This window comes from Salvia hispanica, chromosome 6, assembly GCF_029641045.1.
Source record: "Salvia hispanica isolate PSC_SH4W2 chromosome 6, Shi_PSC_v1, whole genome shotgun sequence".
Taxonomy (NCBI): Eukaryota; Viridiplantae; Streptophyta; class Magnoliopsida; order Lamiales; family Lamiaceae; genus Salvia; species Salvia hispanica.
The window spans coordinates 43363671-43390949 of NC_142697.1; the positions used below are offsets into that span (position 1 = coordinate 43363671).

At 37.5% G+C, this 27279-nt stretch overlaps 4 protein-coding genes and 1 pseudogene across 8 annotated transcripts; 4 read left to right on the forward strand and 1 right to left on the reverse strand.

Annotated features, from left to right (window-relative positions):
- The first annotated feature begins 1240 nt into the window (after nucleotides 1–1240).
- On the forward strand, nucleotides 1241–5765 carry LOC125203596 (UDP-N-acetylglucosamine diphosphorylase 1). The gene is made up of 15 exons (XM_048101985.2): nucleotides 1241–1489; nucleotides 1745–1799; nucleotides 1889–2040; nucleotides 2746–2785; nucleotides 3103–3195; nucleotides 3271–3380; nucleotides 3455–3529; nucleotides 3806–3845; nucleotides 3952–4034; nucleotides 4111–4188; nucleotides 4279–4422; nucleotides 4826–4893; nucleotides 4967–5081; nucleotides 5178–5334; nucleotides 5424–5765. The coding sequence occupies exons 1-15, from the start codon at nucleotides 1346–1348 to the stop codon at nucleotides 5519–5521; spliced, it is 1452 nt and encodes a 483-aa protein (XP_047957942.1). The 5' UTR covers nucleotides 1241–1345; the 3' UTR covers nucleotides 5522–5765.
- Nucleotides 5766–7223: 1458 nt separating this feature from the next.
- On the forward strand, nucleotides 7224–8610 carry LOC148923854 (uncharacterized; annotated as a pseudogene). The gene is made up of 2 exons (XR_016132536.1): nucleotides 7224–7344; nucleotides 7805–8610. The product of XR_016132536.1 is annotated as an uncharacterized LOC148923854 (transcript).
- An 889-nt stretch (nucleotides 8611–9499) lies between these two features.
- LOC125205268 (uncharacterized) lies at nucleotides 9500–10800 on the forward strand. Its single transcript, XM_048104104.2, has one exon. The coding sequence runs from the start codon at nucleotides 9677–9679 to the stop codon at nucleotides 10628–10630; it is 954 nt and encodes a 317-aa protein (XP_047960061.1). The 5' UTR covers nucleotides 9500–9676; the 3' UTR covers nucleotides 10631–10800.
- A 5310-nt stretch (nucleotides 10801–16110) lies between these two features.
- On the forward strand, nucleotides 16111–20472 carry LOC148923855 (potassium transporter 11-like). 3 transcript variants are annotated; one of them, XM_089061089.1, is made up of 8 exons: nucleotides 16114–16895; nucleotides 17478–17703; nucleotides 17819–18064; nucleotides 18161–18211; nucleotides 18289–18549; nucleotides 18632–18799; nucleotides 18996–19250; nucleotides 19402–20472. In XM_089061089.1, the coding sequence occupies exons 1-8, from the start codon at nucleotides 16770–16772 to the stop codon at nucleotides 20427–20429; spliced, it is 2361 nt and encodes a 786-aa protein (XP_088917215.1). In that variant the 5' UTR covers nucleotides 16114–16769; the 3' UTR covers nucleotides 20430–20472. The 3 variants fall into 3 exon arrangements, with proteins under 3 accessions (XP_088917214.1, XP_088917215.1, XP_088917216.1); XM_089061088.1 differs by having other exon boundaries at nucleotides 16111–16895; nucleotides 17819–18211; XM_089061090.1 differs by lacking the exons at nucleotides 16114–16895; nucleotides 17478–17703 and having other exon boundaries at nucleotides 17935–18075.
- Nucleotides 20473–20957: 485 nt separating this feature from the next.
- Nucleotides 20958–26899, reverse strand: LOC125204837 (RAF-like serine/threonine-protein kinase 24). Of its 2 annotated transcripts, none has more exons than XM_048103580.2 (9): nucleotides 26792–26899; nucleotides 22926–25947; nucleotides 22771–22851; nucleotides 22381–22533; nucleotides 22110–22273; nucleotides 21894–22041; nucleotides 21648–21770; nucleotides 21417–21504; nucleotides 20958–21346 (listed from the first exon to the last, which is right to left on the reverse strand). In XM_048103580.2, the coding sequence occupies exons 2-9, from the start codon at nucleotides 25794–25796 to the stop codon at nucleotides 21147–21149; spliced, it is 3828 nt and encodes a 1275-aa protein (XP_047959537.2). In that variant the 5' UTR covers nucleotides 25797–25947; nucleotides 26792–26899; the 3' UTR covers nucleotides 20958–21146. The 2 variants fall into 2 exon arrangements, with proteins under 2 accessions (XP_047959537.2, XP_088916340.1); XM_089060214.1 differs by lacking the exon at nucleotides 26792–26899 and adding an exon at nucleotides 26677–26785.
- Nucleotides 26900–27279: the final 380 nt, after the last annotated feature.

Here is a 27279-nt window from a genome sequence, read left to right on the forward strand (position 1 = left end):
ACGGTAACATTATCGCCGAATTATCGCCGACTTCGCCACAATGGCCGGCGATAATTCGGCGATAATCGGCGATTTATCGCCGAGAATTCGCCACCTCCATTGGGAGTGCTCTTAGATATCATACATTCTTGATGATTTGATAGCCATCCTCCCATTTCAATGACAATTAATTGTGCTCAGCTTGTCATTCATGAGAGAATAGTGCATACATGCATTAGATTAATGTAAAATAGTATAATACTTAACAATTTTGGAATCCAAAAAACGATCCCATATAAATTATTATTAACCGTGAGCAATTATTTTGCTATAATTAATAAGTCATAAAATTATGGCTCTGTACCATTATTTTGTTTTTTAATTTAATATGCAATTATTAAGGTGCAATGGCTACATCTTCATAACAACTGTCGGGTGATTTCAAACACAACAGGTCACCTAAAATAATTATTTTTTGCATGGAAATTTTATAATCATATAAACCAAAGAAGCTTTAAATAAGTTTTAATAGTCATATTTATATTTTTAAAATCCAATAGTATTAAGTATCGGCAGATTCCCACGTTGGTTTTCATAGTTCATACTCCACTTGATAGTACTTCATACCTTGCTTGGATATTACTCTTTATATTGGATTTATTTATTTGTGATCTGATACTCCTAAAATAGAAAGTATTTATACTAATTTACAATTTCAATTTATATGCATGTCACATTTTTATTCCATTTATTAGGCTTGAAAATATATAATTCTAGCATGGGAAGTCCTAATACCCCAAGTTTTTTGAATTCTTTTTATTCTTATTAAAATAATGTTAGTTTTTAAAATTAATCTATGCTTGACGTATTAAATAATCCACAGCTACACAAGAAAGGGAAATTGTACTATAACTTTTTGTATTTAATAAAATTTAGGGACACCCACCCTATGATTAGATCGATGATTAGTGGGAAAAAGCATTCTATTTTTAGAGATTTTTGCATAATTATCGATGAAAAAACATTATTATTAAAAAAAGGCAGGTCCATGATTAAAACCGTATAACCACTCGTGTCCCAAATCCTTCATTAGTGATCGGATTAAGCCGCTTTAAATTCCCTAAATTACCCCCGACCCACCGCACCACAGCGCCGGACAGAGTTGTAATTATGCAGCTTCGGAAGGAGTAATTTCGTCATTTCAAACACCTTCAAACTGATTCTGCTTTCTCTCTTATTTAACCACCAAACTGAAACAACAAAATTCTCTCTCTTCATTTCGTTGCATATATAGAAACTCAATCTCGCTCTATCCACACTGCCGATTTAGGCGATAGATCTGGCGGAGATCTAGAGGAGATTCGCGATGAGGGAACCGGCGTCGGAGAATAATGCGCTGCCGCCGCAGTCGCTGCTCGAGAGGGTTAAGGATTACGGCCAGGAAGACGTGTTTGCGCTGTGGGATGAGCTGTCTCCCGAGGAGCGAGACGCTCTCGTCAAGGATATCGAGGTCAGTTTCTCGTTTTAATTCAATCTGATTGAGAGATTTGCGTTTTCGTGGTATCGGATTTTAGTTCGATCGCATTAATGCGTCAGGAGTTGGTGATTCGGAATGATTTTGAGATCAGTGTTTAATGTGAAGTTGATGATTTGATTTTTGAATTTGAAATGTGCTTGTGAGATTGTATTGTTTGAGTAGCTGATTTTATTGTTTTAGTGTCTCTGATTGTTTTAGGAGCTTTAATTTAATTTTGCATTGCTGCAGGGTTTAGATCTTCCGAGAGTTGATCGGATTATTCGGTGCTCGTTTCGGTCTCAAGGTTTTTTCATAAATGGCACTTTCTATATTTACATGTGTAGAGATACTGGTTTTGTATGTGTGATTAAGGAAATTGGATTGATTGTGTAGGGCTACCTGCAGCAGCAATAGAGCCAGTTCCAGAGAGTAACGTTTCAACGGTAGAGAAGCGGACAATGGAAGAAAGGGAGAGGTGGTGGAAGATGGGATTAAAGGCCATATCAGATGGAAAATTGGGCGTGCTACTTTTATCTGGTGGACAGGTTTGTTTGATCATTCACCATTGATGATAAAGATCATCTTTTTTGTATAATTTGTTTTGGGTTGAGTTTTAGAGATAGGCCAAACACTTTGAAGTTTGAACAGAGTATTTGCTTGAAGGCATTGTTATTGGTTGATGGGTGGAAAAAGATGGTTGTTTTGGCGAAATGTCACTATTTATGCTAGTGCAAGATGACTTCCGATGATTCATTTCATGACTTATTGGTATTTAGGATAAGAAAAGCATGCTTTTAGACCTAGTAAACATCATACTTCAAGGAGTTTGCGTGAGTTTCATTTCTTTAAGGTAATTGCATCTGCCACATATATATGGGAAGTTCATACTAATGCATGACTTAGTTGAGAATACTGGGATCGGGAAATATATTCTTTAACGAATTAGTAAAAGTGTAGAACATAACTTAACTTTGTTCAGTGATGATTAATAGTTTGCTCTGCACTATACTGCTTAATATATGCCATTAAGATAAATGATTTGCCATTTCGGGTCATTTACATGCAACAATATGTTACCACTTATGTGCATGTAAATTGTTATGTTCACTTGTAAGTTTGCATACATGGAATTGTTCCATTACCAAACTTTATTGCATGTAAGTTACTCTTCTCTGTGGTGATATTTTAACTCCTAGCTTGGTAGTGGTTCTTCACGTTCCTATTCTGATTTCTGAATCTCCTGAATGTAGGGAACTCGTCTTGGAAGCTCAGATCCAAAAGGGTGCTTCAGTAAGTATACTAGGCATTGCTTGATTTAGATTAAAGCTTAAGATGCAATAAGCAAAACTATAGAAGAAAACTTTCATTTCTTTATTCTTGACGAGATGTTCATGTGGTTATTTCCTTGCTTGCCTGCATATAACAACTAGACAGTATATATAAATCCAGTGGTCACAGAAAGAAATACTATAATTTTTACTAGTTGTAAACTCACTTTTCAGTCATTATTGTGATGCATTAAATGTTTGATGCAAGAGAAAATGCCCTGTTTTACACAACTTCTTGTCCTTTAAAAGTTACTATTTTCTCATTTCTTATCCTTTCAGACATCGGACTTCCCTCTGGGAAATCACTTTTCCAACTTCAAGCTGAGCGAATTTTGTGTCTTCAAAGATTGGCAGCTCAATCTGTCAATGAAGGTGAGTGAGTGCTCCTATATCACGAACTCTTCTCATTTGTTTGACCTGCAGCCTTGATCACTCTGAAATGTGCAGGTGCAAATATCCCCCGTATACATTGGTACATAATGACCAGTCCATTCACTGACGAACCTATCCGCAAATTTTTTGAAAGCTGCAAGTATTTTGGCCTAGAAGCAGATCAAGTAAGAACATTCTGGTTATCTAGTAGTGAGTTTTAGGATTGTGAACAGCAATGACTCAGTGAAAGTGACTACAGGTCACGTTCTTCCAGCAGGGGACAATTCCTTGTGTGGGAAGAGATGGTAGATTCATAATGGAAACTCCATACAGAGTAAGATTCATTGGCAATTAACTTAATATACTTCCATTCTTTTACTATTTCTTGATAACTGATAAGTGATATAGTAAGTAGTGTTTTCACTGTTTTGACCTGCATAACACTTACTTATGATTAGTTTAATTAGGCATCAGCAAGTATTCTTGAAAATATGCTTTAAGTAAATCTCGAAAATTGTGCTTAATTTTTGTATTTGTTGTCATTTCTCTAATATATGCAGTTTATTAATTACTAGTATATACCTAAAAACAGCTAAATTTCTAAAGCCAGGTTGCAAAGTCTCCTGATGGGAATGGAGGAGTCTATTCAGGTACAGTACAACACGCAACCTGCTTGCATTTTAGAGTATCTTTTGTTGTGACCCTTTGTAGGATTAGTGGTATATATTGAGCTAAGAAGAAAACATAAATTGACAGCTTTGAAATCATCAAAACTGTTGGAAGATATGGCTTCACGAGGGATCAAATACTTGGACTGTTATGGAGTTGATAATGCTCTGGTTAGTGGCTTTTTCCCGTTATTTTTACTTAGATATATGTTCCAAACATAACCAAAAATGAATTTCTTGTAAACAGGTGCGTGTTGGAGATCCAACTTTCTTGGGTTATTTCGTCGATACAGGCGTGGCAGCTGCTGCTAAGGTTGTCCGAAAGGTATGTCAATTTTAGTTTTTCGTACAAGAAAATCCAACTGTGACTTCTGTATGCCATATTTATTGTATCCTGTTTATTTATTGGATGAAGGCGTACCCACAAGAAAAGGTTGGCGTATTTGTTCGCCGAGGGAAAGGTGGACCAGTGTCTGTGGTAGAGTACAGTGAACTGGACTCGTCAATGGCTAGTGCAATCAATCAGGAAACTGGTCGCCTTCGCTATTGCTGGAGTAATGTACGACCCACACCCTACTCTTTTTGTCAAGTTCCTTACTTGCTTCCCTTGAATATTGCAATGGCCATTTTGCTTCAGTATTGTCAAATGCATTCAAGGATTTCATAAATTGCTCAAATTGTTATGTAGTACGGACTACGGAGATGCTGTTTACAATATAATCATGCATTTGGACCCTGAAATTAAAATATGTAGGGACATAATATAATTGAAAGAGCATAAATTTGATCAAATTTATATCCACAGGTCAATGAGTCAATCTTAACTGCTGCTAGTTCGTGCTTTGCAGATTCTATCAAGTAGGAGATAGTCGGTTAAAAAAACGGAATGCTTTGTTGTCTTATATCAAAACATGTACCTTTTCATTTTTATTTCCTTTTCTAATGTATCCTTCCTATTTCAGGTCTGCCTACACATGTTCACCTTAGACTTCCTGAATCAAGTAGCAAATGGCCTTGAGAAAGACAGCATGTCAGTATTGTCTCTGTGTCTGTTCGTGTGTACCCTTTTTTGCTGCCATCTCAATTTACTTTCTTGAGTGCAGCTATCATCTAGCCGAAAAGAATATCCCTTCAATTCATGGACACACGCCCGGGTACAAGCTGGAGCAGTTCATATTTGATGCATTTCCATATGCCCCTTCCACAGCACTTTTTGAGGTACACACACCTCTCTACTCCTCACATATACCAAATGTTATGTCTTCTCCAAATATGCACCATAGTTAAGGAAATGAAACCATCCAACTTTGATAGGCATTGCGTGAAGAAGAATTTGCGCCAGTAAAAAACGCGAATGGATCAAATTTCGACACCCCAGACAGTGCCCGTCTGCTTGTCCTTCGCCTGCACACTCGTTGGGTGGTTGCTGCTGGTGGCTTCTTGACTCATTCAGTGCCCCTATATGCTACTGGTACTACTTTAAATATAACTAACTTTACTACTCAAATCAAGACCTCGGGTTTATGAACTAAAAACGGGTTTGTTTGGATGATGAATTAGGCGTGGAAGTTTCGCCTCAGTGTTCGTATGCAGGAGAAAACCTCGAGGCCATCTGCCGTGGAAGAACATTTCACGCTCCTTGTGAGATTGCATTTTAGTTTTACAGAGATTATGTATCTGATTTTAGCAGTGTGTGATTTTTGTCTTCTATTTGAGGCTTTGTAAATTGTCAGTGAGAATGAGCTTTAGATTTTTTTCATTTGGTTTTTTGGGATGGCTGTATGCTTAAGCACTCTGTTTTAGCTTTTGTCATATTTTTTACAAATCATCTTTGTGTAAAAGAATGATTTGTTGAATGGGATTCGTACACAAAATTAAATTCGATTCGTTTTTTCAACAAAATGGACTTGGGTCCAGCACGAAGCACTCCATTTATGTATTTTTTGTATACTCCATATCAAAATTTAAAAATTGTTTCACTTCTATTTTAGTGATTGTTGCTTGTAGAGTAATGATATGCTGCGCGATTGAATTTGCGCGACGGATGAGCGCTGCCAATCCACATCTGAAGATTCCTTTTTTATCTATGAATTTCTCTCTCACCAACCTCTCTCCCTCCGTGAACACCGCTCATAATCTCTCTCCCTCATTTATTTTCACAAAATGAAGCTCCAGATCTCGTTATTTTCTTCATCCTTTTTCTCTACATCATTTTCACATATATAAATTGCAACTTCGTTTTTTTCAATATGAAATATGAATTCCGTATTCCTTCCCTTCAATAATGTATGTATTCCTTCCCCAGCTTCTCGATATTTGCTACCCCAATTTAATAATTTCATTGTTAATTTCACTCTCCAAAAATGTTTTAATTTTCTTCATCGTTCTACATGCTATGCAAATTTTAAGCTTTTCTTCCATCTCCTCACCTTCTGACCCTTTTTTTGTTTTCAAAGTTTGAAGATTTTAATATTTGGGGATAAGTCTAGTGGTCGACGGTGGAATTCTAAATTTGGGAGAGTTGAAATTGTGGAAGCATCGTTGACTCTTGTGAAGAAATAAGAGTAGTGGTTGGTGATGACTAAGGAAGGAAAATTTCCAAGTATTCGTGACCTTTTAGAAAGAACGATGAATTGTGGTTTAAGAATTGATAAGAAATGTTGGAATTCCGCAAGAATGAAGAGTGATTTTTGCAGCTCATTTAGGTGAAGTTAAATTCAACGAAAGTTTGTCTATTTGCCATTTTTTCACCTTTTGAGATAAAATTTCAATTGAAATTGTAGCCTGAACTTTGAAAATTGGTGAGCTTTCTTAGATACCTATCTCTGACTTCTATGCAAAAATTCTTGAAAACGCAGTCAAAACAATGGAAGGATAAAATTATGTATAGAGTTAAATTTTGTAAAAGAATGATGGAGAGAGATTCTGAAGATGAGTTTCATTCACAATTAAAAAAATAAAAAGAAGTGGAGCGGTGTTGACTAAGCAAAGAGGTGAGATAATTTAATATTGATAATATATGCAAAAGAAGTAAACAATTGTCTGACGTGGAATGACACTCATCAGTCGCCCAAATCAGTCGCGTAGCATAACATTTCTCGTTGCTTGTATATTTGTGTATGGCTTTGTATACTAGTTTTGTTACTTTTGTAGACTTGTAATTCACTCGGGTGGTGTTTGGTTTCGTAAATAAAATAATACTAAGATATAATTTAAAATTGAATTGGGAGATTATTTTAGTATTAAAGGATAGATATGTCTAATTATCTTATAATTATCCATCTGGTATTAGTTGGGGCTTAATCACGAGATACAATCTTGCAAGCTGAACATCCAAATAAAATAAATAAAAAATGCAATAGAAAAAAACAAAATATCCAAGAAAGAAATCAAATAAGATTAAACTGCAAATGAATTAAAATCCATACACTGAAAAACCCCAATTAGGGTTCAAGGCTCTCCCTCCCTCCCTCTAGACAAGGTATGTATTCGATCTCTCTCCTCTCAATCTCTTCTAATGCGCAGCAATGTAGCAGACATTCGTAAGATTTAGCGACTTTTGAAAGTATTCCTGCATTAATTTCAATCCGGAATTTGTTTACTGTCATCGAGCTAGTACTGGATTGAAATGGAATAAGATTATTCAAATTTATCCTCCCCCCTTAGTTTCATGTTTACTAGGAATTTGCTGTTTGGAAGATGATGGATTTCCGATTCATATGCATTTTAGCTCGAGGTTCTGGATCCTATCGATTTTTCTGCAAAAAAGGAATTTTATTTAGTATAGAAATGGTGCAATTTGAATCTCCATGAATTTGGGTTATTTGCCTTAATGTGATTAAGATCTTTTGTTGATTGTAATTTGTTCTACCTTTGGATGCTTTTTGCTCATCTAATTACTCGAGATCCTTGTTTATTTGTGGCATTTCCCCTTTGTTCAGACTCATAATCAATCAATTTACAACTGGAAGTTGGAAATGAGTTTGCTTGTTCGAGCCAGGCATCGTTTATGCAATGGATCTTTCACTAAACGCATATACTCTCCGGTCGTTGCATATGATAAGTCCGTAACTAGACACTATGCGCAAGCTGCAAAGTTCGAGAATGACGAGGAAGAAGAAATAGAGATAGACCAGAGGAGGCTTCCAGCTGATTACGATCCTTTGAATTTTGACCCCACAGAGCACCGGAGTCCTCCATCAGCTACAGTCTGGAGGCTCGTTGATGAAATGGCTGCGCTCACTCTTGCTGAAGCTGCAGAGCTCTCTCTTATAATGAGAAGGAGGTTGTCGATGAAGGAGGATGTAGTCGTTGGGGTCATGAAACCGGGCGCTGCTGGGGTTGCTGGAGGAGCGACAAAGGCGGCTGCAGCAGCAGCAAAGGCAGACATAAAGCCTGAAAAGACGGCCTTTGAGCTGAAGATCGAATCTTTTGATGCAGCTTCGAAGCTCAAGGTGATTAAAGAGATACGGAGTTTTACAGACTTGGGGCTGAAGGAGGCGAAGGAGTTGGTCGAGAAGGCACCGGCCGTGCTTAAGAAGGGAGTCTCGAAACAAGAAGCAGAGCAAATTATTGAGAAGATGAAAGCAGTTGGGGCAAAAGTGGTCAAGGAATGATCTTTTTGGTCTTGGTTTTTTCGCTCTGTTGATGTTTTCTCTAAGTCCACTCCAGTTATTGGGATATTGAGAAAACAATATAGTTCCATTGTTTGATTTGGATTTAGTAATAATAGTGGAGGTTTCATGTATGTTCAGTGTCCAAATTGATTTCTTACCATCTTGAGTAGTGTAGTAGTACTACAATAAAATTAGTACTCCCTCCGTCCCACATAATTTTACCCAGTATTCCATTTTGGACCGTCCCGCATAATTTTACACATTTCACTTTTACGATTTTTAGTAGTGAACCACATATTCCACTAACTCATTCCTACTCACATTTTATTATAAAACTAATACTTTAAAAGTAGGACCAACATCCCACCAACTTTTTCAACTCACTTTCCATTAAATTTCTTAAAACCCGTGCCGGGTCAAAGTGGGTAGTGGGTAAAATTATGTGAGATGGAAGGAGTATATTATAATGGTGGTATTTGGAGTATTAGATTTTCAGATTATAATATGATTTTTAAATTTTCAGATTTTGATATAGGATTTTCCGATTTTGATATAGGATTTTCCGATTTTGATATAGGATTTTCAGATTTTATAGTATATTTTATCAAATTTAGATTTTATGGATCAGATCAGATATTATAACTAGGATTTCAGATTTTTGGATTCAGATTTCGATTAATTCGGACTGAATCAGATTCATTTTTCATAAAATCTCAAATTTTCTAATCAATCAGACCGCAAAATCCGATCTGAAGTCCGAATGCTCACTTCTAAAATGGGTGTTAATTTAACCAAGTTTACTATATTGTTCATGAAGTGATTTAAAATAAAAATAAATGTTAGAGAAATAAAATAATAAACAGATCCTTACATAATGCTCTTAAAAAACACCCCAAAAAAATAAAGAAGTAAAAAAAGCAATTGCTATAATATTGGGCCAGACTTATTGGGCCGCATCAGTAACTAGAGCCCACCAGCCGACGCGATTTTGGGAGTCGAAGAAATCGGGTACTTGTGAAGAAAATGAGTAACAACTTTACTACTAAACTTAACGACTAATCCAAGAAACAGGCGGCGGCTCCCGTTATCACCGCCACCGTCACCGCCGCTCTACTGCCGCGTGTCTATCCTCCCCTCTTTCCCCACAGCTAACAATCTCCAGTTCTCGTTCAATTCGCCAGCTCGAATTCCTCAGCAATGGATCTGGCGGAGGAGCTTCAAAACCTCAGCGTCTCCGACATCCTCAAGGAATCAATCTCGATCCCCAAGCAATCCCCCAAAACCTTCTACCTCATAACCCTCACCCTAATTTTCCCCCTCTCCTTCGCGATCCTCGCTCACTCGCTCTTCACGCACCCGATCATCTCGCAGCTCCAATCCGACTCCCCCGCCGCCGCGGCATCGGACTGGTCGCGCCTCCTGATTTTCCAATTCTTCTACCTCATCTTCCTCTTCACGTTCTCGCTCCTCTCCACCGCCGCCGTGGTCTTCACCGTCGCCTCGCTCTACACCAACAAGCCGGTTTCGTACTCCTCCACCGTCGCCGCCGTCCCCAGCGTGTTCAAGCGCCTATTCCTCACGTTTCTGTGGATCGCCTTGCTGATGGTCGGATACTACATCGTTTTCCTAGGGTTTCTGGTGCTCCTAGTCTACTCCGTCGACACGCAGAATGTAGGGCTGTTTGTGTTCTCGATTCTGGTGGTTTTCACATTGTTTTTGGGGGTTCATGTCTACATAAGCGCATTGTGGCATCTAGCCAGCGTTGTTTCAGTTCTTGAGCCCCTTTATGGATTTGCCGCCATGAAAAAGAGCTATGAGTTGCTCAGGGGGAGGACTTACATTGGTTTCTCGATTGTGTTCGGTTATCTGACTATCTGTGGAGTGATCAATGGCATTTTCGCATCCATTGTGGTGCACGGAGGGGATGATTACGGCGTGTTTACGAGGATTATGGTGGGTGGATTCCTGGTTGGGGTGTTGGTGATAGTGAACTTGATCGGGTTGTTGGCGCAGAGTGTGTTTTACTATGTCTGCAAGAGCTACCATCACCAGACAATCGATAAGAGCGTGCTGTATGATCATCTTGGAGGATATCTTGGGGAATATGTGCCTCTTAAGAGCAGCATTCAGATGGAAAACTTGGATGCTTGAATCCGGTATGGCTATGTGCTAGGGATGTGAAATTCCGTAGATTTGAGAATGAAATTCGTAAAAAGTTGAAAACATTTGGAGAAGTTTGTGTGAATGTCTGTTTGGGATGCTTTTTCAATTGAAGTTGTGTTGTTTGTTCTGCCTTATAATGAATATTCTTTGGTGTTGAATGCTTGTTTTCTTTTGTCTTTGGTAAGATTATTAACTTTGTCAGCTGCTTTGTTACCTATACATGGCCTAGGAATAGCATGTGTAGATGCATCTTATGCTTTCTTGGTTTAATTTGGTTCTAAGTTGCCAAACCTAGTTAAACTATAGTTGACTACTTAATGTGTTTACTTTGTTTGCCAAATGGAATAGTAGCTCTGTCATCTACTAGGGCAGAAGAAAAATCAAAACCATTAAACTAAAGAGGGACATGGTTCACCTTGTATTTACTGTGGTAAATATAGAGTAGTAGAAAAAAAGGAGTTGGTTCACTTTGTGTCTATTTTGATGTTGCTGGTTGACTGCATTTTTTGTACACTGAATTAGCCAAGAGGATATGGAGCTTAAACTTCGATTTGAGAGTTTTCTCTCTATATTTTCTGTATTTGTATCTTTCTATCAAAAATTCGCACCTCATTGGTTATAATAATGTTGTTATTTGAAAGACCTCTGGTATTATATTTCTCCATCCTCATTGCTATACTACAGCATCTAAATGTGTTGTTAGCCTGCTGAATTATTTTGCTTTAGGCTAGACCCGAATTCATCACTGTGTGATAGGTAAATCGTACTATGATGTTGGGATTTTGATCGATTAAATCACATAGATATATGCACATCCCAGTATATTAGAGGAGCTCAAGACCCCCACAGTAGCTTAAAAAACTAGTGTCATGGATGTTCGTCCACCTTGAAGAGAAGGTGGAACGAGTACTTTGCCCGTTCCTCGCCTATGAATATGCTGTTTCCAAAAGATGCCAAATGAACTATTGGCTTAGGGTTGTGCTGCAGGTATTAGATTTCCCAAATCATGAATGTTAGGATAATTTGAGTTCCCCTGTCTTCTTTCATCAAGTTATCCATCATTCTGATGGTATATGTGATTTCAAAAATTTAAGGTGGATAATGATTTTCAGAACTGTGGACCAATTTTCATGTGGTTGAAATTAGGCTTAATATTCCACACATGAATCCCCATCTTGGGTCTTTATCTTCACCATTTTCCTGTTGTACATCTTTTTCTGTCTTCCAATGTGGTTAGAGATCGTGAGCTCGACCTGAAAGGTATTGACGGGATCTGAATTCACGACCTTTTAACTACACGGTCGATTGGTTTGTCAACTTTGTCAGCTCAAGGTGGCATGTATAGTTGGATTAGGAAATAGAAGTTGCTATTTGATGTTCCTTAAAAGGCCTTGTCTCATTGATAGACTCACTTGCCTAACCAAAATTTGATTGGTCATTTTCTCATTTATGAATATAGCTATGAGGTCCAAATATTTTCGATTAGTTTCCATATGCTTCTTTATACGATTCTAGTCATAAAAATGCCAACTCGAATTTTTGGAGCGACTTATAGATATTTTATGCATTATTAGTTCGTATACACCCATGTGTAGCAACGAAATTGCTAGATGAGTATAGGTATATGCTAATATGTTGAAGTTTGTCTTGTTTCAATTATATGAGCGATCATAGTTTCTAGAAATAAAAGCAAATAAATATTCAGCTCTCCAATAATACTGATCATATTATTGATTTATTGGTGCACAAAACAGTATTTCATGTGAAATTTTTTTGATTGAGTGATGAGATTTAATTATTGAGTAGACCAATATTTTAGCTTTTTATGGGAACGTCGGTTACGAATAATAGCCTATAAATATTGAAATTTATTTAAATTTTGGTTTTGTGTACAATTTTTAAAATTGTCCAATTTCGCACACGAATTTAAAAATCAATTTGACAGAAAACCCTTAAATAGGGTTGAAGATGTTGGAGAAAATGATATCTATTTTCTGCTCTACCCTAAACTATTGTAAATTTAAAAATCTAAATTGTGAACATGTCATTATTCATATACAGTTAATGTCATCATGATGGAAAATAGACCTATTTTAAGTTGATGTGAAATCATATAGTAGTAGTAGTTTTTAAAGTAGTTGTGCAAAATAATAAAATAATAATAAATTAAACAATTTTTACTATTTTATTACTCAGACGTTTTTGTCACGTTAGTGACATGTCATTTTCTGATCTTGCCAGAATCCGGTCTCATTAGTAAAATATGATACTAGTAAAATTAAATTCAGTAATCACTACACATTTTAAAATTAGTATGTATGTTGAAGTAGAATTTGCTAAAACTAAGAAGTAATCTACAAAGAAATGATGTGATTGCAAATAATGCACCAAACCACTTCAGTGTGCTCTTTGTAGGGTTGCACAAAGTCACAAACAAGACAGCATTATACGCCAATTGAATCTAATAGTATCTCAAGATGTTAGGTAACATAATTATAAATTAGATTATCCTAAAAATCTGATGAAAATTTCAGATGTGGACTCCATTAAGTCGAAGTTTAGTCAGCAACAAAATAATTGAGCATGTTATATCGGTCGAATCTTGTTCCCATTATTTATTTACAATAGATTTCGTGGTGAGGTAAAATTGTAAATTTCGAGTTTAAATTGATATGATAATTTTATAATGTCATTCTTGGATAGTTGATTTGAATGAAATATTTAGTTGCGCCGTCTTATTCGTTTGGACATAAAAACTTTTTGTGTCCGAGGATGATCGAGTTTAATATGGAGTAGTATTTAAATAGGCATCGCCCTAATAATGTAAGTTTTTTAATCTTAGGGATAAGAAACCTTAAATCTTTAATGATTGCTTTACAATTAGTACTAATTCTTTTTCTAATCAACTAACCAATCATCCAATATTCTTATATTCATGTTGATCCTAGGTTTTACAACTCCACAATCAATATAATATGTCTACGAATCCATAACTTGCTTGATAAGCTAGAACTGAACATAAAAATTTAATAATTGAGAATCAGATTATTTTTCCAAAAAAATTGACAAATAAATAGGGTCTAAGGTTTCGTATTTGATTATGTTATAAGCCCCCACAAAGCAAATCTTTTTTAACTCTTTATTTCTTATAACATGTTAATAATATGGATTTTGTGCATTATTTCTTATAACATGTTAATAATATGGATTTTGTGCAAATCACTATGTAAGATCTCCATCCCACTAAAGTAAATTATAGAAAAACTTTACAAAGTCTCAAACTCTGAATTTAGAAAATATAACATTCATTAATAAAAACATTTTTGCATAACACAATCAAGAAGTTTGGATAGTAATGTCATGTATAAATATGAGATTTCCACAAGGAGTTCAGACAACGAATGGACACATAATTAGAAATTGAAAGCCCTATATTATCCAACCCTTTTCAAACTCTAGAGGATTTTTTTTGGGATATTCCATTTTCTGAAAATGAAATCAATGATTCAAATCAAACCTCACCATCTTTATTTTCTCCAATACAAAAGGTGTTGGTGAAATTATTAAATACTGTAATCTTCGTATTGCATAATGAGATATACGATAAAGAATTTAATATACTTTGAAAATAAGCCATGTAAATAATTTGTAAGAATAAAAATCTATTACGTCATTGTTAATTAGTACAATTAATATAGATTATAGTAGTATGGACTATGGTCATGTTAATGTGTACTAGTATTAATCTAAAACTTGTGCTGTTAAAAAATTGATGGAAAAAATAAAAAATATACTCCTATCATTTAAATATGAGTTGCTATCCCTTTCAAAAAATGAAATGAATTGCAAGTTGCAATAATTTTTTAATTTGTTTAAGCAATTCATATTTTTCTCGTGTAATATTTTAAAGTAAATTTGTACTATAGTTTTGTGTTTCATTCTGTGAGTTTATGTAATTATGGCCAGATATTATCTAACCATACCAAAAAAACTATTTTTCGTAACCACCTCTGATAATTATTGGACCAAATCCGTATTGATTTAGACTTCATATATAACTTTCCCCAGATAAAAACTTGGTAGCATTTTATTTTAACATTACTGATAATTATTGGAGCGAATGTAGGACCCTAATTTGTTTTGATTTAGACTTCATATATAACTTTCCCCAGATAATGGAATTAAACACCAATCAATTTTCATACTATTTCTGATGGAATTATTTTTACCTTCACCTTTTCTTCCAGTTATCTATTTTTTTTATTTAAATAGCCTCGTAGATAATAGAATAATAAATTTAATTGGTTTAGTAGTATAAATATCAAAGAAAGGTCTACTTTACTTCTGACGCGTAATTTTCATTTTAAAGCCATTAAAATACATTAATGCTAGCAATTTATTGTTAGATTGGATTGAATTGTTAGATCGTGACGCCACACCTATACATATTTAAATGTAATTGGTAAGTCGTCTAAAAAAATAACCTAATGACGATATTAATTTGTTATAGCAAACTACAACTTGCGTTTATACTTTTGAATTATTTGTCAAAGCAGCTCTAAATTTTGTTATACATATTATACCCATATATCATGGAAGGCGCAAAATAAATTACATATTCCACTTCGATATGAAATAAAATTATCTAATATAGTAATTGATTGGATATAGTAACATTTTCGTCAAATTCACATCTATTTATATTTCGGACATCGAAAAATAAGATTAACATGGTTAATAATTACATGTTCAAAATTTGAGAAAACGAAAAAGCTAGTAGTATTATTTTTCTTATCTGTAATTTATTGATTAATAACGACAATTAAAGTTAAACATCGAATAATAGTCTTTCTTGAATAAATGTGCAAATCAAATCTTTTTATCGGGCATGATTCAGATTAATTCCTATTGTTCATGTCATAAATCCATAACTGGTTTATAGTGAAAATATTATGAAAATAGTACTTTATCCGATAAGTGACTGATATTTATTTTTTTAATCCTACCATTATAAGTAATTTAATATTTTTAATATTAAAAACATCACATTTACTTTCTCTTATTCTAATTCTTCATTTATTTATTTTTAATTTAATTTTCTCTTCATTTATCTTAATAAATACTCTTATTTTTTCAAAATGAATTGATAACTTGAAATAAGAAAAACGAATGAAAATTTATTCGCAATATTATTACTATATTGATATTTTCTGACGATTAATTAAATCTCTGTCGCCGTTGCAGAGTTGGGATCGCCGTTTTGAGAGATGTACCACGAGAAAATAATCGCTAATTAAATTCAACACGCAAGTCAAGATTTTGTAGCGTTTTTATTGTTTAATTAGCATTCGATTCTTGCGATTCAACCCTCAAGAATTAGCATTTGTATTAGTCAGTCATTCATAAATAAATCAATAATACTTTAAAATCCACGTGGCACTCACAAAACAAGCGACACACACATACACACAGTAAACAGTGGCGTCAATGTAATGATAGTTAGCAAGACTTCCACAGATAGAGAGAGAGAGCTGCGGGTGCTCTGTTTCTAGACATACTTGAAAGCTCAATCAAAATTCAGAGAGAGAGAATTGGTTCAAGAAAAGATTCTACTTTGATTTACAGCAACTTTCACTGGAGAAAATCAAGATGATTTCGTTGTCAGCTGATGAGAAGAAGAAGTTGGCTTTTGCTACCTGACTCAAGTTGAAATTTTGAGGGCAGCCCACTTCACTTGTGCATCACATGTGAAGCTCACACAGTTGGGTCTCATTTGTGTTTGGAGATGATGAGTTTTTTCCTTTTTGGGGTCTCAATGATTGAATTCAAGGCCTATGTGGCTGATATTTAGTTGACCCCACTTCACAATTCCCTTTGCCAGCCTAGAAACATTAATTCTTTTTACTCCTCTCCTTTTTTCTGTTCTTGTTTTGTTCCACACCCCTTTGTCCCCCTTAGTATCTTGATCAAGGTCTGGATTTCTCTTTGCAAGATTGAATCTTGAATCTGGCTGGGAAAGTTGGGATTCTTGAAGGCAAGGAATTTGAGCTTTTCTGGGGAGGAGGGTGGTTGGACTTGGAATTCTTTAAAAAGAGAATCTTTTCTTGAAATCATAGGTTGAATAAAGATGGCATCTGGAGTGGATTTTGATGAAGAGTGTGAAACAAAAGGGGAGATGTGGGATTTGGACCAGAAGCTTGATCAGCCCATGGATGAAGAGGCTGGTAGGCTTAAAAATATGTATAGAGAAAAGGTACTTAAAAAAAGAAGCTTAAAGTTGTTCTGCTTTTTGATGTAGTCTGGTTTAGTGAGGGTGTGAAGCACATGATTGTAACAGTATTTGGAATTTGTTCAGCTTTTCCATCCTCTTCACTTTGCCTTTTAGTTGACATAGTATCTTTTGATATTCACTTTCTAGCTCTTAAATTCACATGCCTTTGCTGTGGAGTTGTACTGATTTTCTGTAGTTATTGGCCATCTGAATAAAATTCTGTGGCGTTTATTTGTTGCTTGAATAGATTCCTGTTGGATTAGTATAGGCAGATAAAAAGTGTAGAATATACTAATCTATCTTTTACTAAGATGGATTAGAATTTTAGGGTATTTCAAGGCCTTTGATAATTTCTATCATTTGAGCTAATTTTACTTGATTACTATCTCATTACATGGCTAGAATTGAAGAAAATAATCAATCATGTATCTTATCAATCTTCAAAATATTGAAAAGTAGGCATGATTGGATTATTTTGGGACTTATGTGAGAATCTGTATGTTATTTTGTTTAGAGAAATGAGATATGGAGCTAACACTTAAGTAATGACTTGTGGTTAAACAGAAATTCTCTTCGCTTTTGCTCTTGCGGCTTGCATTTCAGAGCCTGGGAGTGGTGTATGGAGACTTAGGAACGTCTCCGTTGTATGTGTTCTACAATACTTTTCCACATGGAGTAGATGATACGGAAGACATTATTGGCGCTCTTTCGTTGATAATATACTCACTCACGCTTATACCTCTCCTCAAGTATGTTTTCATCGTGTGTAGAGCAAACGACAATGGTCAAGGTAAGGTTCCCTTGTCGGATAATGATTTGTTGTGGCTTTGTTTCTGTAGTTACAGTGTAGAAAAGGTTAAGAATGGAAATAGTTATAATGGATCGTTCTTCTTCGGCTTGTGCAGGGGGAACTTTTGCGCTTTATTCTTTACTTTGCCGGCATGCTAAAGTGCGGACAATTCCCAATCAACACAGGACTGATGAGGAGCTGACAACTTATAGCCGAAACACAGTCCATGAGCGCTCTTTTGCTGCCAAGACGAAGGCGTGGCTGGAGGCAAACGCGTTTAGAAAAACTTCCCTTCTTATACTAGTACTTGTCGGGACGTGCATGGTGATTGGCGATGGGATTCTCACCCCTGCCATATCCGGTAACTATTATGTTCGTTCACAACTTTTAATGCTTGCATTGCTATTCTACGCTTTACCGAACTCATCAATGACCAAAATGAACATATATATCACAGTTCTTTCTGCTTCGGGCGGGATCAAGGTGGACCACCCGAAGATGAGCAATGGTATGCAATGGTTGTCTTGTTCTTGTATCTTGGTTTGTTGTATTGTTACGAGATTGAGCTTCTATTCTTTGATGCAGATGTTGTAGTGATTGTAGCCGTGATTATTTTGGTTGGATTGTTCAGCATGCAGCATTATGGCACGGATAGAGTCGGTTGGCTTTTTGCTCCGATTGTATTGCTTTGGTTTCTGATTATTGGAGGCATTGGCATCTACAACATATATAGCTACGATAGCTCGGTTCTGAGAGCCTTTTCGCCCGTGTACATATATCGATATCTTAGAAATGGAAAGAAGAAAGGTTGGACGTCCCTTGGCGGAATCATGCTCAGTATCACAGGTACCGATGACTTCCTCTGTTTCCCTCTCTGTCTCCGTCTCTTTCTCACACATAAACTAATTTTGGGTGCTCGTCGTTGCAGGAACTGAAGCACTCTTTGCTGATCTTGCTCATTTTCCTGTTTCTGCTGTGCAGCTTGCTTTTACTGTTGTAGTTTTTCCTTGTCTTCTTCTAGCCTACTCGGGGCAAGCAGCATACCTCACACAAAATCAAGATCACGTTTATGATGCATTTTATCGATCAATCCCAGGTATGGTTCAACCTTAAATTATCATGTCTTTGCTCTTGTAGACTCAGAAAACGAGTATAGAATTCCAAGAATCGAACGTGTCATGTTAAATACATACGAAGCTTAGTTAAAAAACACTGCTTTATCGTAGTTAGATCTTTGTAAGATCAGAAGTCGTTTTAGTTCCTGACTTAGTCGATTCGAACATCTTTTGTAGAAAGAATATACTGGCCGGTTTTCATCATTGCGACTCTAGCAGCGATCGTTGCTAGTCAGGCCACTATATCTGCTACGTTTTCGATCATCAAGCAGGCGCACGCTCTTGGCTGTTTCCCGAGAGTCAAAGTTGTACATACATCAAAGACGTTTCTTGGCCAGATTTATATCCCCGACATGAATTGGATTCTCATGGTTCTTTGCATTGCTGTTACTGCTGGATTCCGAAACCAGAGCCAAATTGGCAATGCTTACGGTACGTGTTCATGCTCGACTCGTATATATTATTTTCGTTCGAGTTTCTCTTTTTCCAATATAATGTATGTTGGTTCTTGTATGAGAAAACATTGATAATGATGATATTATTTCTCCGATTTCATCGTTTCTACTACCGGTGATGCTAACAGGCACCGCTGTCGTCGTGGTCATGCTCGTTACCACGCTTCTTATGACTCTGATAATGTTGCTAGTCTGGCACTGCCACTGGATCCTCGTCCTATTGTTTACGTTTCTGTCGCTCGTGGTGGAATGCACGTATTTCTCGGCTGTGCTTTTCAAGGTCGACCAAGGTGGTTGGGTCCCGCTCGTGATAGCCGCCGCCTTCCTCCTCATCATGTACGTCTGGCACTACGGGACCCTGAAGCGCTACGAGTTCGAGATGCATAGCAAGGTTTCGCTAGCTTGGATCCTAGGCCTCGGCCCGAGCTTAGGTCTTGTCCGTGTCCCCGGGATTGGGCTCGTGTACACCGAGCTAGCCAGCGGAGTGCCTCACATCTTCTCCCACTTCATCACCAACCTCCCCGCCATCCACTCCGTGGTCGTCTTCGTTTGTGTGAAGTACCTCCCCGTCTACACGGTGCCCGAGGACGAGCGGTTCCTCGTGAAGCGGATCGGGCCGAAGAACTTCCACATGTTCCGGTGCGTGGCGAGGTACGGCTACAAGGACCTCCACAAGAAGGACGACGACTTCGAGAACAAGCTGTTCGCGAACCTCTTCATGTTCGTGAGGCTCGAGGCGATGATGGAGGGTTGCTCGGACTCGGACGAGTACAGCCTCTACGGGCAGCAGACGGTGCAGTCGAGGGACAACGGAGAAACATCTACTTCGAATCTTGATTTTACGATCTCCTCGGTCGACTCCATCGTCCCCGCTAGGTCGCCGATGCACGTGAGCACGACGCACACGTCGTCGGGCCGGGAAAGCGGGCAGACGGAGGGGGATGAGCTGGAGTTTATGAAGAGTTGTAGGGATGCTGGGGTGGTTCACATTCTGGGGAATACTGTGGTTATGGCAAGGAGGGAATCGAGGTTTTACAAGAAAATAGCTATTGATTATATATATGCTTTTCTTAGGAAGATTTGTAGGGAGAATAGTGTGATTTTTAATGTGCCTCATGAAAGCCTTTTGAACGTTGGCCAGGTTTTCTTTGTGTAATATTTTTGTTTACAATTAGTAATAAAGAGGGAATTTTGTTTAATTTTTTTCATCTTCAACCTTTGGTTTAGTATTAGTATGTATCCCTATTACGTAGAGTTATTTTGAGGTAAAAATTTATTTGAATCATTATAAATATTATGAACGTTTTGCTTTTTTGGTTGTCCCATTAAAAATGAAACATTTTCTAAAATGAAAATAAATTCATCACTATTTTTTCATCTGTCTTACTTTACTCTCTCTTCATTAACTCACATAACAACACTACATAAAATTCTGTGCCGATTCTCAAATATTGCATTTTAAGTGGGACGGAGGGAGTATATATTAATATGTAATGTTAACATATTAATGCCATATTTGAATCATTATAAAAATCTATATTAATATGTAGTACTAGTACTTATTAAATTTGTACAAAATTATAATTTGTATATTTATACTACTGAAAATACGCATATTCAGTGCAAATAGAATAAACATTAAATTAAAATGTAGTAATAATAGAAAACTCTGAAATGCATAACATAACGAACCCGTAAATTTTATTTAATATTTTACACACACTATAAAACATTGTTCTTTTACATTATCTGCAAGGAAAAATATGGGGTGAAATAACTCGATTTTCTTTTTTTGATCATGGGTAAACATTAAATGTAACATGTGTATTATATCCCCATTTGATGGAAAAACTCTTGTAAAAACAAAAATCACTTAGACAACTGGTTTCTGAGCTGCAAACGCTGGGGTCTTGGTGGTGCAGGCTGCCGACATTATGCGCAGGCGTCTGGCGATCTCTGTGAATGTCGGTCGGACCAACGGATCCGGAGCCCAGCACTGCTCCATCAGCAGCCTCCACTCTGCGTCGCAGAAGTTTGGCACCGGTGGCCGCAGTGTGTTGTTCACTATACCACCTGTGCATAATATTACTAAGTTTATTATTAATTCCTATTTAAGGGGGAAAATGCAAGTGAGAAAACTAACCGATGATGGCTCCATAATGCATATTGGCGTAGGGCTCCTCGCCCGTGAGAATTTCCCAAAGCACGATCCCGAAAGAGAAGACGTCGACCTGCATAAAGAGATATAGGTGGGGTTCATACAGATAAAGCAGCAGAGCCTAGCAAGGCATCCACTGTGACGAATGAAGTTTATCCCATTCTTTTTGTGGCTATGTTTAGTAGGAGATTGAAGTTAGATTTGTTGAGATCTTACCTTTTCTGAAACCTTGCTGCTGCTACCGTTTAACAACTCAGGAGCCATCCATGGAAGGGTGCCACGCACACCACCGGTGACCAGTGTATTTCTTTTGATTTTCGACAAACCAAAATCACCGACCTGAAAATTTTGATATAAACTTGTCTCAAGCATAGTTATAATCTCTCATTCCTCCTACTTTAGCTATATTTTTCAAACAAAAATATCATTAATCATGGGGCCAAAGGATGCTAATGAACGGACCTTGCATATGGGTCGGGATGAATCCTTCAAGTTGACGAGCAGGTTGTCACATTTCAGATCAAAGTGCACAATGTTCCTCGAGTGCAAATATTCCATTCCGAAAGCTGCATCCATTGCTATGATGAGCCGCTTGCGACGATCAAGATGCCTGAACAAATCCCATGTGAAAAAGCGCCCATACAAGAAAAGCATGGTCCGTATATAGCAGAATAGTACCTCTCCTTGGAAACCAAAGCATGCCTCAGGGACCCATTGACCATGAATTCTGTGACAGTTGCCAGTGTCCCGCCAGGGCCATCTTGCACAACGCCATAAAAGGCCACCACGTTTGGATGGTGAAGGTTCGACAGAATTTTAGCTTCGTGCCAGAACTCAGATGACTACAGAAATATCAAAAGAAGATGGAAGTCATCACCTGACACCTAATTGTTGCAAATAGATATAGCAAAGTGAGAATTTTAGGTACTTTTGATTTGAAGAGACTTACCAATCTTTCCTGCTCAGATGACCGGCCCATGAAGCAGGATTTCTTGATCCTCTTAATAGCAACATCTGTTCCCCTCCATTTACCATGATACACGGTCCCATAAGTTCCAGAACCCAATTCTCTCAACTCTTCAAGATCTCTGTTTTGAATAATCTGAATCAGAATAAAAGAGCATCTACTTTCAGAAAAGGGCACATAGCATCGAATAAATATAGGATACATTTAGTTCTTGGTGATGGGTAGATTTTATATAGTTCATACAGGAACAGAGTTCCATTTCAGGAACAATATAGTTCAAACTGGTGAAACTGAAAAGGTTCCTTTCATTTTTAAGCAGCAGAAGATACACTTAAGTTCAGCGGCTGTAGTATATGAAAAGAGTCTCCATACCTGCAGGCTACTGGAATCGAACTCTCCACGGGAGAGGTCAACGACTGGGAATCCTGAAGGCTGAGTTGCTTGCTTCGCATCCTTGAATAGGTAACCAGATTAAATGATAGGCTCAAAGATAATAATATCTCAAAATCAATCAAAGTCAGTAATACCTCAAGATTAGACCCAGCTGTACTTGGATTCATTGGTTGATTAAATTGAACACCAGTAGCCTGAGATATATCATAATCCGAAGGCAAAGGCAAAGTTATGGCATCAGGTTTTGCAGGGACAGATGATTGCTTCTGATTTTCAGCATCAGGATTTCTAATGGAATCTACGTTCTCTGCTGTAACTTGACCCGAATAACCATAATTTCCAGATGCTTCTTCTCCAGTGGTTGCTTGAGAAGATGAGAATGCTGGATGATCCTGATCCATAAGAGAAGTATCGTTTCTAGGATGGTCTCGTGCCAAATTCTGGAAGAATGACCAATGTTGAGGTTCATGATTAGTCACGTTCACACTCAAACCAGGAGCATAGTTATGAAGTGCTGAAATGCCAGCAGAACCTTCCGCTATTCTAGCCTGAGAAAATATATCAGATAAAAAATCATGTGGAAACCGATCATTAATGTCGATGAGGATGCTTTCATGCACTGAAGTTCCAGCACCAAGATGAGGATTACTTTGGGTAGCCGCAGAAGAAACATCTCCCCTACCCAAATCCTGCAATTTTTCGTCATTGGCATTTTTATCGAACCTGTTATGATGAAATTCCATTGATGTCTGAGCAGATTCATTTTGGGGATACTCAGAAGTTCCTTGGTTTGTTATGGGAGTTGTCGTTGAAGTAACACCAATAGGAGATACTGCTGCACTCACCTCAGCCTTGTTTTCTGGTACATTATTATCATAAACGGAAGAAGCTGTCGCACTGATGCCACAGCCATTATCTGCCAAATTTGGAGATCCGTTAACTTTCCCCTCAACAGCTAGAGGATCCACAAATGACGAGTTTCCAACCCCACCAACTGTTCCTGAATTGGCTGTCACATTCCAATCAGTCAACTTATCAACTGATTCAATGATCTGATCTGACACATCTGGTCGAGCCACCAGGAGTTGTGGATCCAAAGAATCTTCAGATTTGAACAACCGGTTAGGTCCTGACAGTTCCCTGTGTATTCTTTCTGAATGGAAGATGCGTTGAGGAAGAACATCTGATTCGTGGCTGATGTCTTTTGTAAATGCCTCATGTTCGCCATGACCAGGCACTGCAGCAGATGGGTAAGCATTATCATCATTTTCAAGCCTGTTCATCTTTGAGTACTGCACAGTATTTGAAGGCATGTAGTTCTTTGTGTTTTCATGGTTCTCTTCATTGCCTTTTGTTAGCATCATTGAAGTACCGTTGTCTGCAGCTGCACTAGGATCAGATATTCCAGCTGAAGACGCCGCCTTCCCATCATCAGGAGACTGAACTTTAGTGAAGTCACTACTTCTGCTGATTGCACTCCCTCTGTTCATCTGTGTTTCCATCAGAGAGACATCTGGATCTTTCTGAGATTCAGTTTTTTTCTGGAGAGCACTTTTATAATCCATGCTTTTCTCCGTCCCTGGTACTCCTGGTGCCTTAGCATTATAACTCCCATAGAGCTCCCCCATATTAAATGCCTTCTGAGGACCCATGTGGCCAATGGTAGAATTTTGGAGTGTGTTCTCCGCAAGTGGTGCATGATTTGAAGTAGAAAAACCATAATCATATTGTAATGTGGCAGAGGGTAGAACTCTGATTTTCTCTTCTGCAGTAGGAAGGATGTTCATTTGGTGGAAACCACGTGACAAATTCCATTCAGGCTGCTGTTCAGGCTTGACAGTATGCACGTGGTGACCTCCTGAGTTAGCCTCGAAAGCATATGATGAACTTGGCAGCTCTACTCTGGAAGATGGATCTGGTAAAGATGAAACGCGCTCTGGAAGTACAGTACTTCCTGTAGCCAAGCTGGCTCCAGTTTGTCCGGTTTCTCTTACAACACTTGAATTCAGTAACTCATCCAAATTGTTTCCTAAGTCCACAGCAATTGAGTTTCTTCTTGAACCGAAATCCATACCATTTACTGCAACAACATATTGAATCTCAGAGTCACCTTCTGTGCTTTCAAGAGCAAGCTGAGAATCATCCAAGTCATTGTTTGAAATGAGAAAAATCCTTAATTTCTGGGATCCACCATCACCAAAAGCCTTACATTCTTCCATCATATTCTGTAGGTCCTCATCAGAGGATACTGATACCAATGCATCAAGATCCTCACCAGGTAGCTGATATTTAATAGAATGAGGTTCATTATACATTGCAGATGCCTTTTGCTTAAGTTCCTCCCATGAAATATCCTTGTCAATCCGGAGAATGCGTGTTTCGCCTCCAACATATCTAAGTTTTCTATCACTTGGTCGAGGCATAATTGTACCCCCAAAACTGCAAAGCAGCTTCAGTCTCCTGGATGAGCCACTAGATGATCCCAAAGAAGAACGACTACGGAAACTTTGAGACCTCGAATATTTCAATGAGTTTCTACTCACTGATTGAGGCTGCTGGCCAATAGGTTTTTCTTCTCTAATGGGAGGATTGCTTGAAAGATTTTCACCATTTTCTGTAGATGGTAACAAGGAAGCCTCAGGCCCCCTCTCAGCACCTCCAATACGAGATGATCCACGCATGCTTTGAAGATCCAGAGGTCTACTTTCAGTATGAGCCTCAACAGGTGGATTCAGAATATACTGCTGCCTGGGATTCACCCTTTCCCACATAAATTCAAGAGAAAACTCCTCACCAGTCTGAAAGGAGTAATGAACAGGTGTTGCACCAGTACTTGAATTAAGATTGGCCGGTCTTATATTCATATTCATATAGTTGGAAGGATCCTGACTAAATCTCTGGTTTAAATTACCCACACCTTCATTCCTATTCCCCACAGAATTATAAGTAATATGTTCAGGCATCTGCTGCTGGTCCTTGAGGAAATTTCCTTTCATTTGTTCCATTCTCAATTCCTTCTACTTAATGGGGCAGGAAACTACCCCAATCAATGAACTTATAGTTCTCAATCCGGCTCCATAATAAGAACTACGCTATTATTCATTTCTCAGTTCAGTTTTCTTACTGAAACAGAACAATAGTGTACCGGATGCAACCCTGCAAAATTTATAGATCCTTCAGAAGACCACGAGCAATAATAAAAGACAAAGAAGTTAAGAAAAATGGCAAATAACATTGAGAGATATACTACAACAAGATTTACAAATTTAAAGGATAGACTATAAGATACTTTGAGCCACCTCTCGCTATTCCTTGATCTAGCAGATTCCCAAACAATCAATAAAGAAGTAGGAGTATATTTACTTGCAGCTTAGGCCCAGCACGACGCACCTCAAATATAACCTTGCCATTTGTAACTGACTACAAGTTCAGCAAAAGCAAAATATACAGAAATTCTACTTTGACTTTATAGATTAAATATAGGATTCTGAGCATAAGTATTCCGAAGAATAGTTCTCACATAAATGCATAGAAAATATCAACCTAAATCGCCTATTTCACATTTGTTCGCCATTCCTAATGAGAGGTTTTTACAGCAAAACTTCTTTGCAGTACCAACCTAGCCGCAGCTCCATAACTAGTACAACCAATCTAATCATCCAATTCACAGTCAAATACAGAAAATAAATCACGTCATATAAAAAGCCAATGATCACAATCCAGATATCATCCATACAAAAAACAAGGATCTTAAGCAAACTAGCAAGCTCATTTCCTCAACAACAACAAAATCAATCGCAACTTCCTCTTAGAAGTTCGCAATCAGGAAATTAACTGATCCACACAACTTGTGCAAAAACAGTAAAGCGAAATAATAGATCATACGCAGTTCACACAGAATCGAGACAGATCAGCTGAAAATTCCTAAATTTCGCAAAAAAAGTTAGCTGATTAAGAGCAATATTCCTGCGACAAGCGTAAAGTGCAGGTTTTCCCTCACCTCTGTTAAAGGCAGTATAAAGTGGTGGATCGTCACCAAAAAGTCTTTTTCCTTCTCGCTCTAGTCTTCTCTCTCTATAAATATAATTATATACAGAGCCTACACACCAATGAACGAAGGTTTTCTTTCTCTACGGTATTTTTCCCTGCAGTGGTGACCAGTGCAGGCTAAACTCGGGTCAGTAAAATCAAAATCGCTACTATTTTAACACGATTAGTGGGAAAAAATCACAGGATGGGAGGGGTAGTTTCGTCATTTGATGGAGCCAATCAAATTTCATTCGTCAACCACACGAATATTTTATTATAATTCGCTCGACAAATATTATTGCGTCTATTTGCACAACGAATGTTCGTAATTTTATAAATCGCAGACGCAGTTTAGTGTACGTGTATACCACGCAGCTATCCTATTGGACGGTGCATGAAACTCGACTTTGACGGAAGTGGTCAGTTACCTTCTGTCGTTGACGGTTTTTTGCCTTTTAT

What these genes read in the sequence shown, in the direction of transcription:
- LOC148923855 (XM_089061088.1), top strand. Translation starts at nt 16,770, where the DNA reads ATGGCATCTGGAGTGGATTTTGATGAAGAGTGTGAAACAAAAGGGGAG. An exon ending in ATTTTATCGATCAATCCCAG is followed by an intron (nt 18,800 to 18,995) that starts GTATGGTTCAAC and finishes CATCTTTTGTAG; the next exon opens with AAAGAATATACTGGCCGGTT. An exon ending in CCAAATTGGCAATGCTTACG is followed by an intron (nt 19,251 to 19,401) that starts GTACGTGTTCAT and finishes TGATGCTAACAG; the next exon opens with GCACCGCTGTCGTCGTGGTC.
- LOC125204837 (XM_048103580.2), bottom strand. Translation starts at nt 25,796, where the DNA reads ATGGAACAAATGAAAGGAAATTTCCTCAAGGACCAGCAGCAGATGCCT. An exon ending in CAGCTGGGTCTAATCTTGAG is followed by an intron (nt 22,852 to 22,925) that starts GTATTACTGACT and finishes TACCTATTCAAG; the next exon opens with GATGCGAAGCAAGCAACTCA. An exon ending in TCGATTCCAGTAGCCTGCAG is followed by an intron (nt 22,534 to 22,770) that starts GTATGGAGACTC and finishes ATTCTGATTCAG; the next exon opens with ATTATTCAAAACAGAGATCT.
- LOC125203596 (XM_048101985.2), top strand. Translation starts at nt 1,346, where the DNA reads ATGAGGGAACCGGCGTCGGAGAATAATGCGCTGCCGCCGCAGTCGCTG. An exon ending in ATGGAGTTGATAATGCTCTG is followed by an intron (nt 4,035 to 4,110) that starts GTTAGTGGCTTT and finishes TCTTGTAAACAG; the next exon opens with GTGCGTGTTGGAGATCCAAC. An exon ending in GGCCTTGAGAAAGACAGCAT is followed by an intron (nt 4,894 to 4,966) that starts GTCAGTATTGTC and finishes TCTTGAGTGCAG; the next exon opens with CTATCATCTAGCCGAAAAGA.
- LOC125205268 (XM_048104104.2), top strand. Translation starts at nt 9,677, where the DNA reads ATGGATCTGGCGGAGGAGCTTCAAAACCTCAGCGTCTCCGACATCCTC.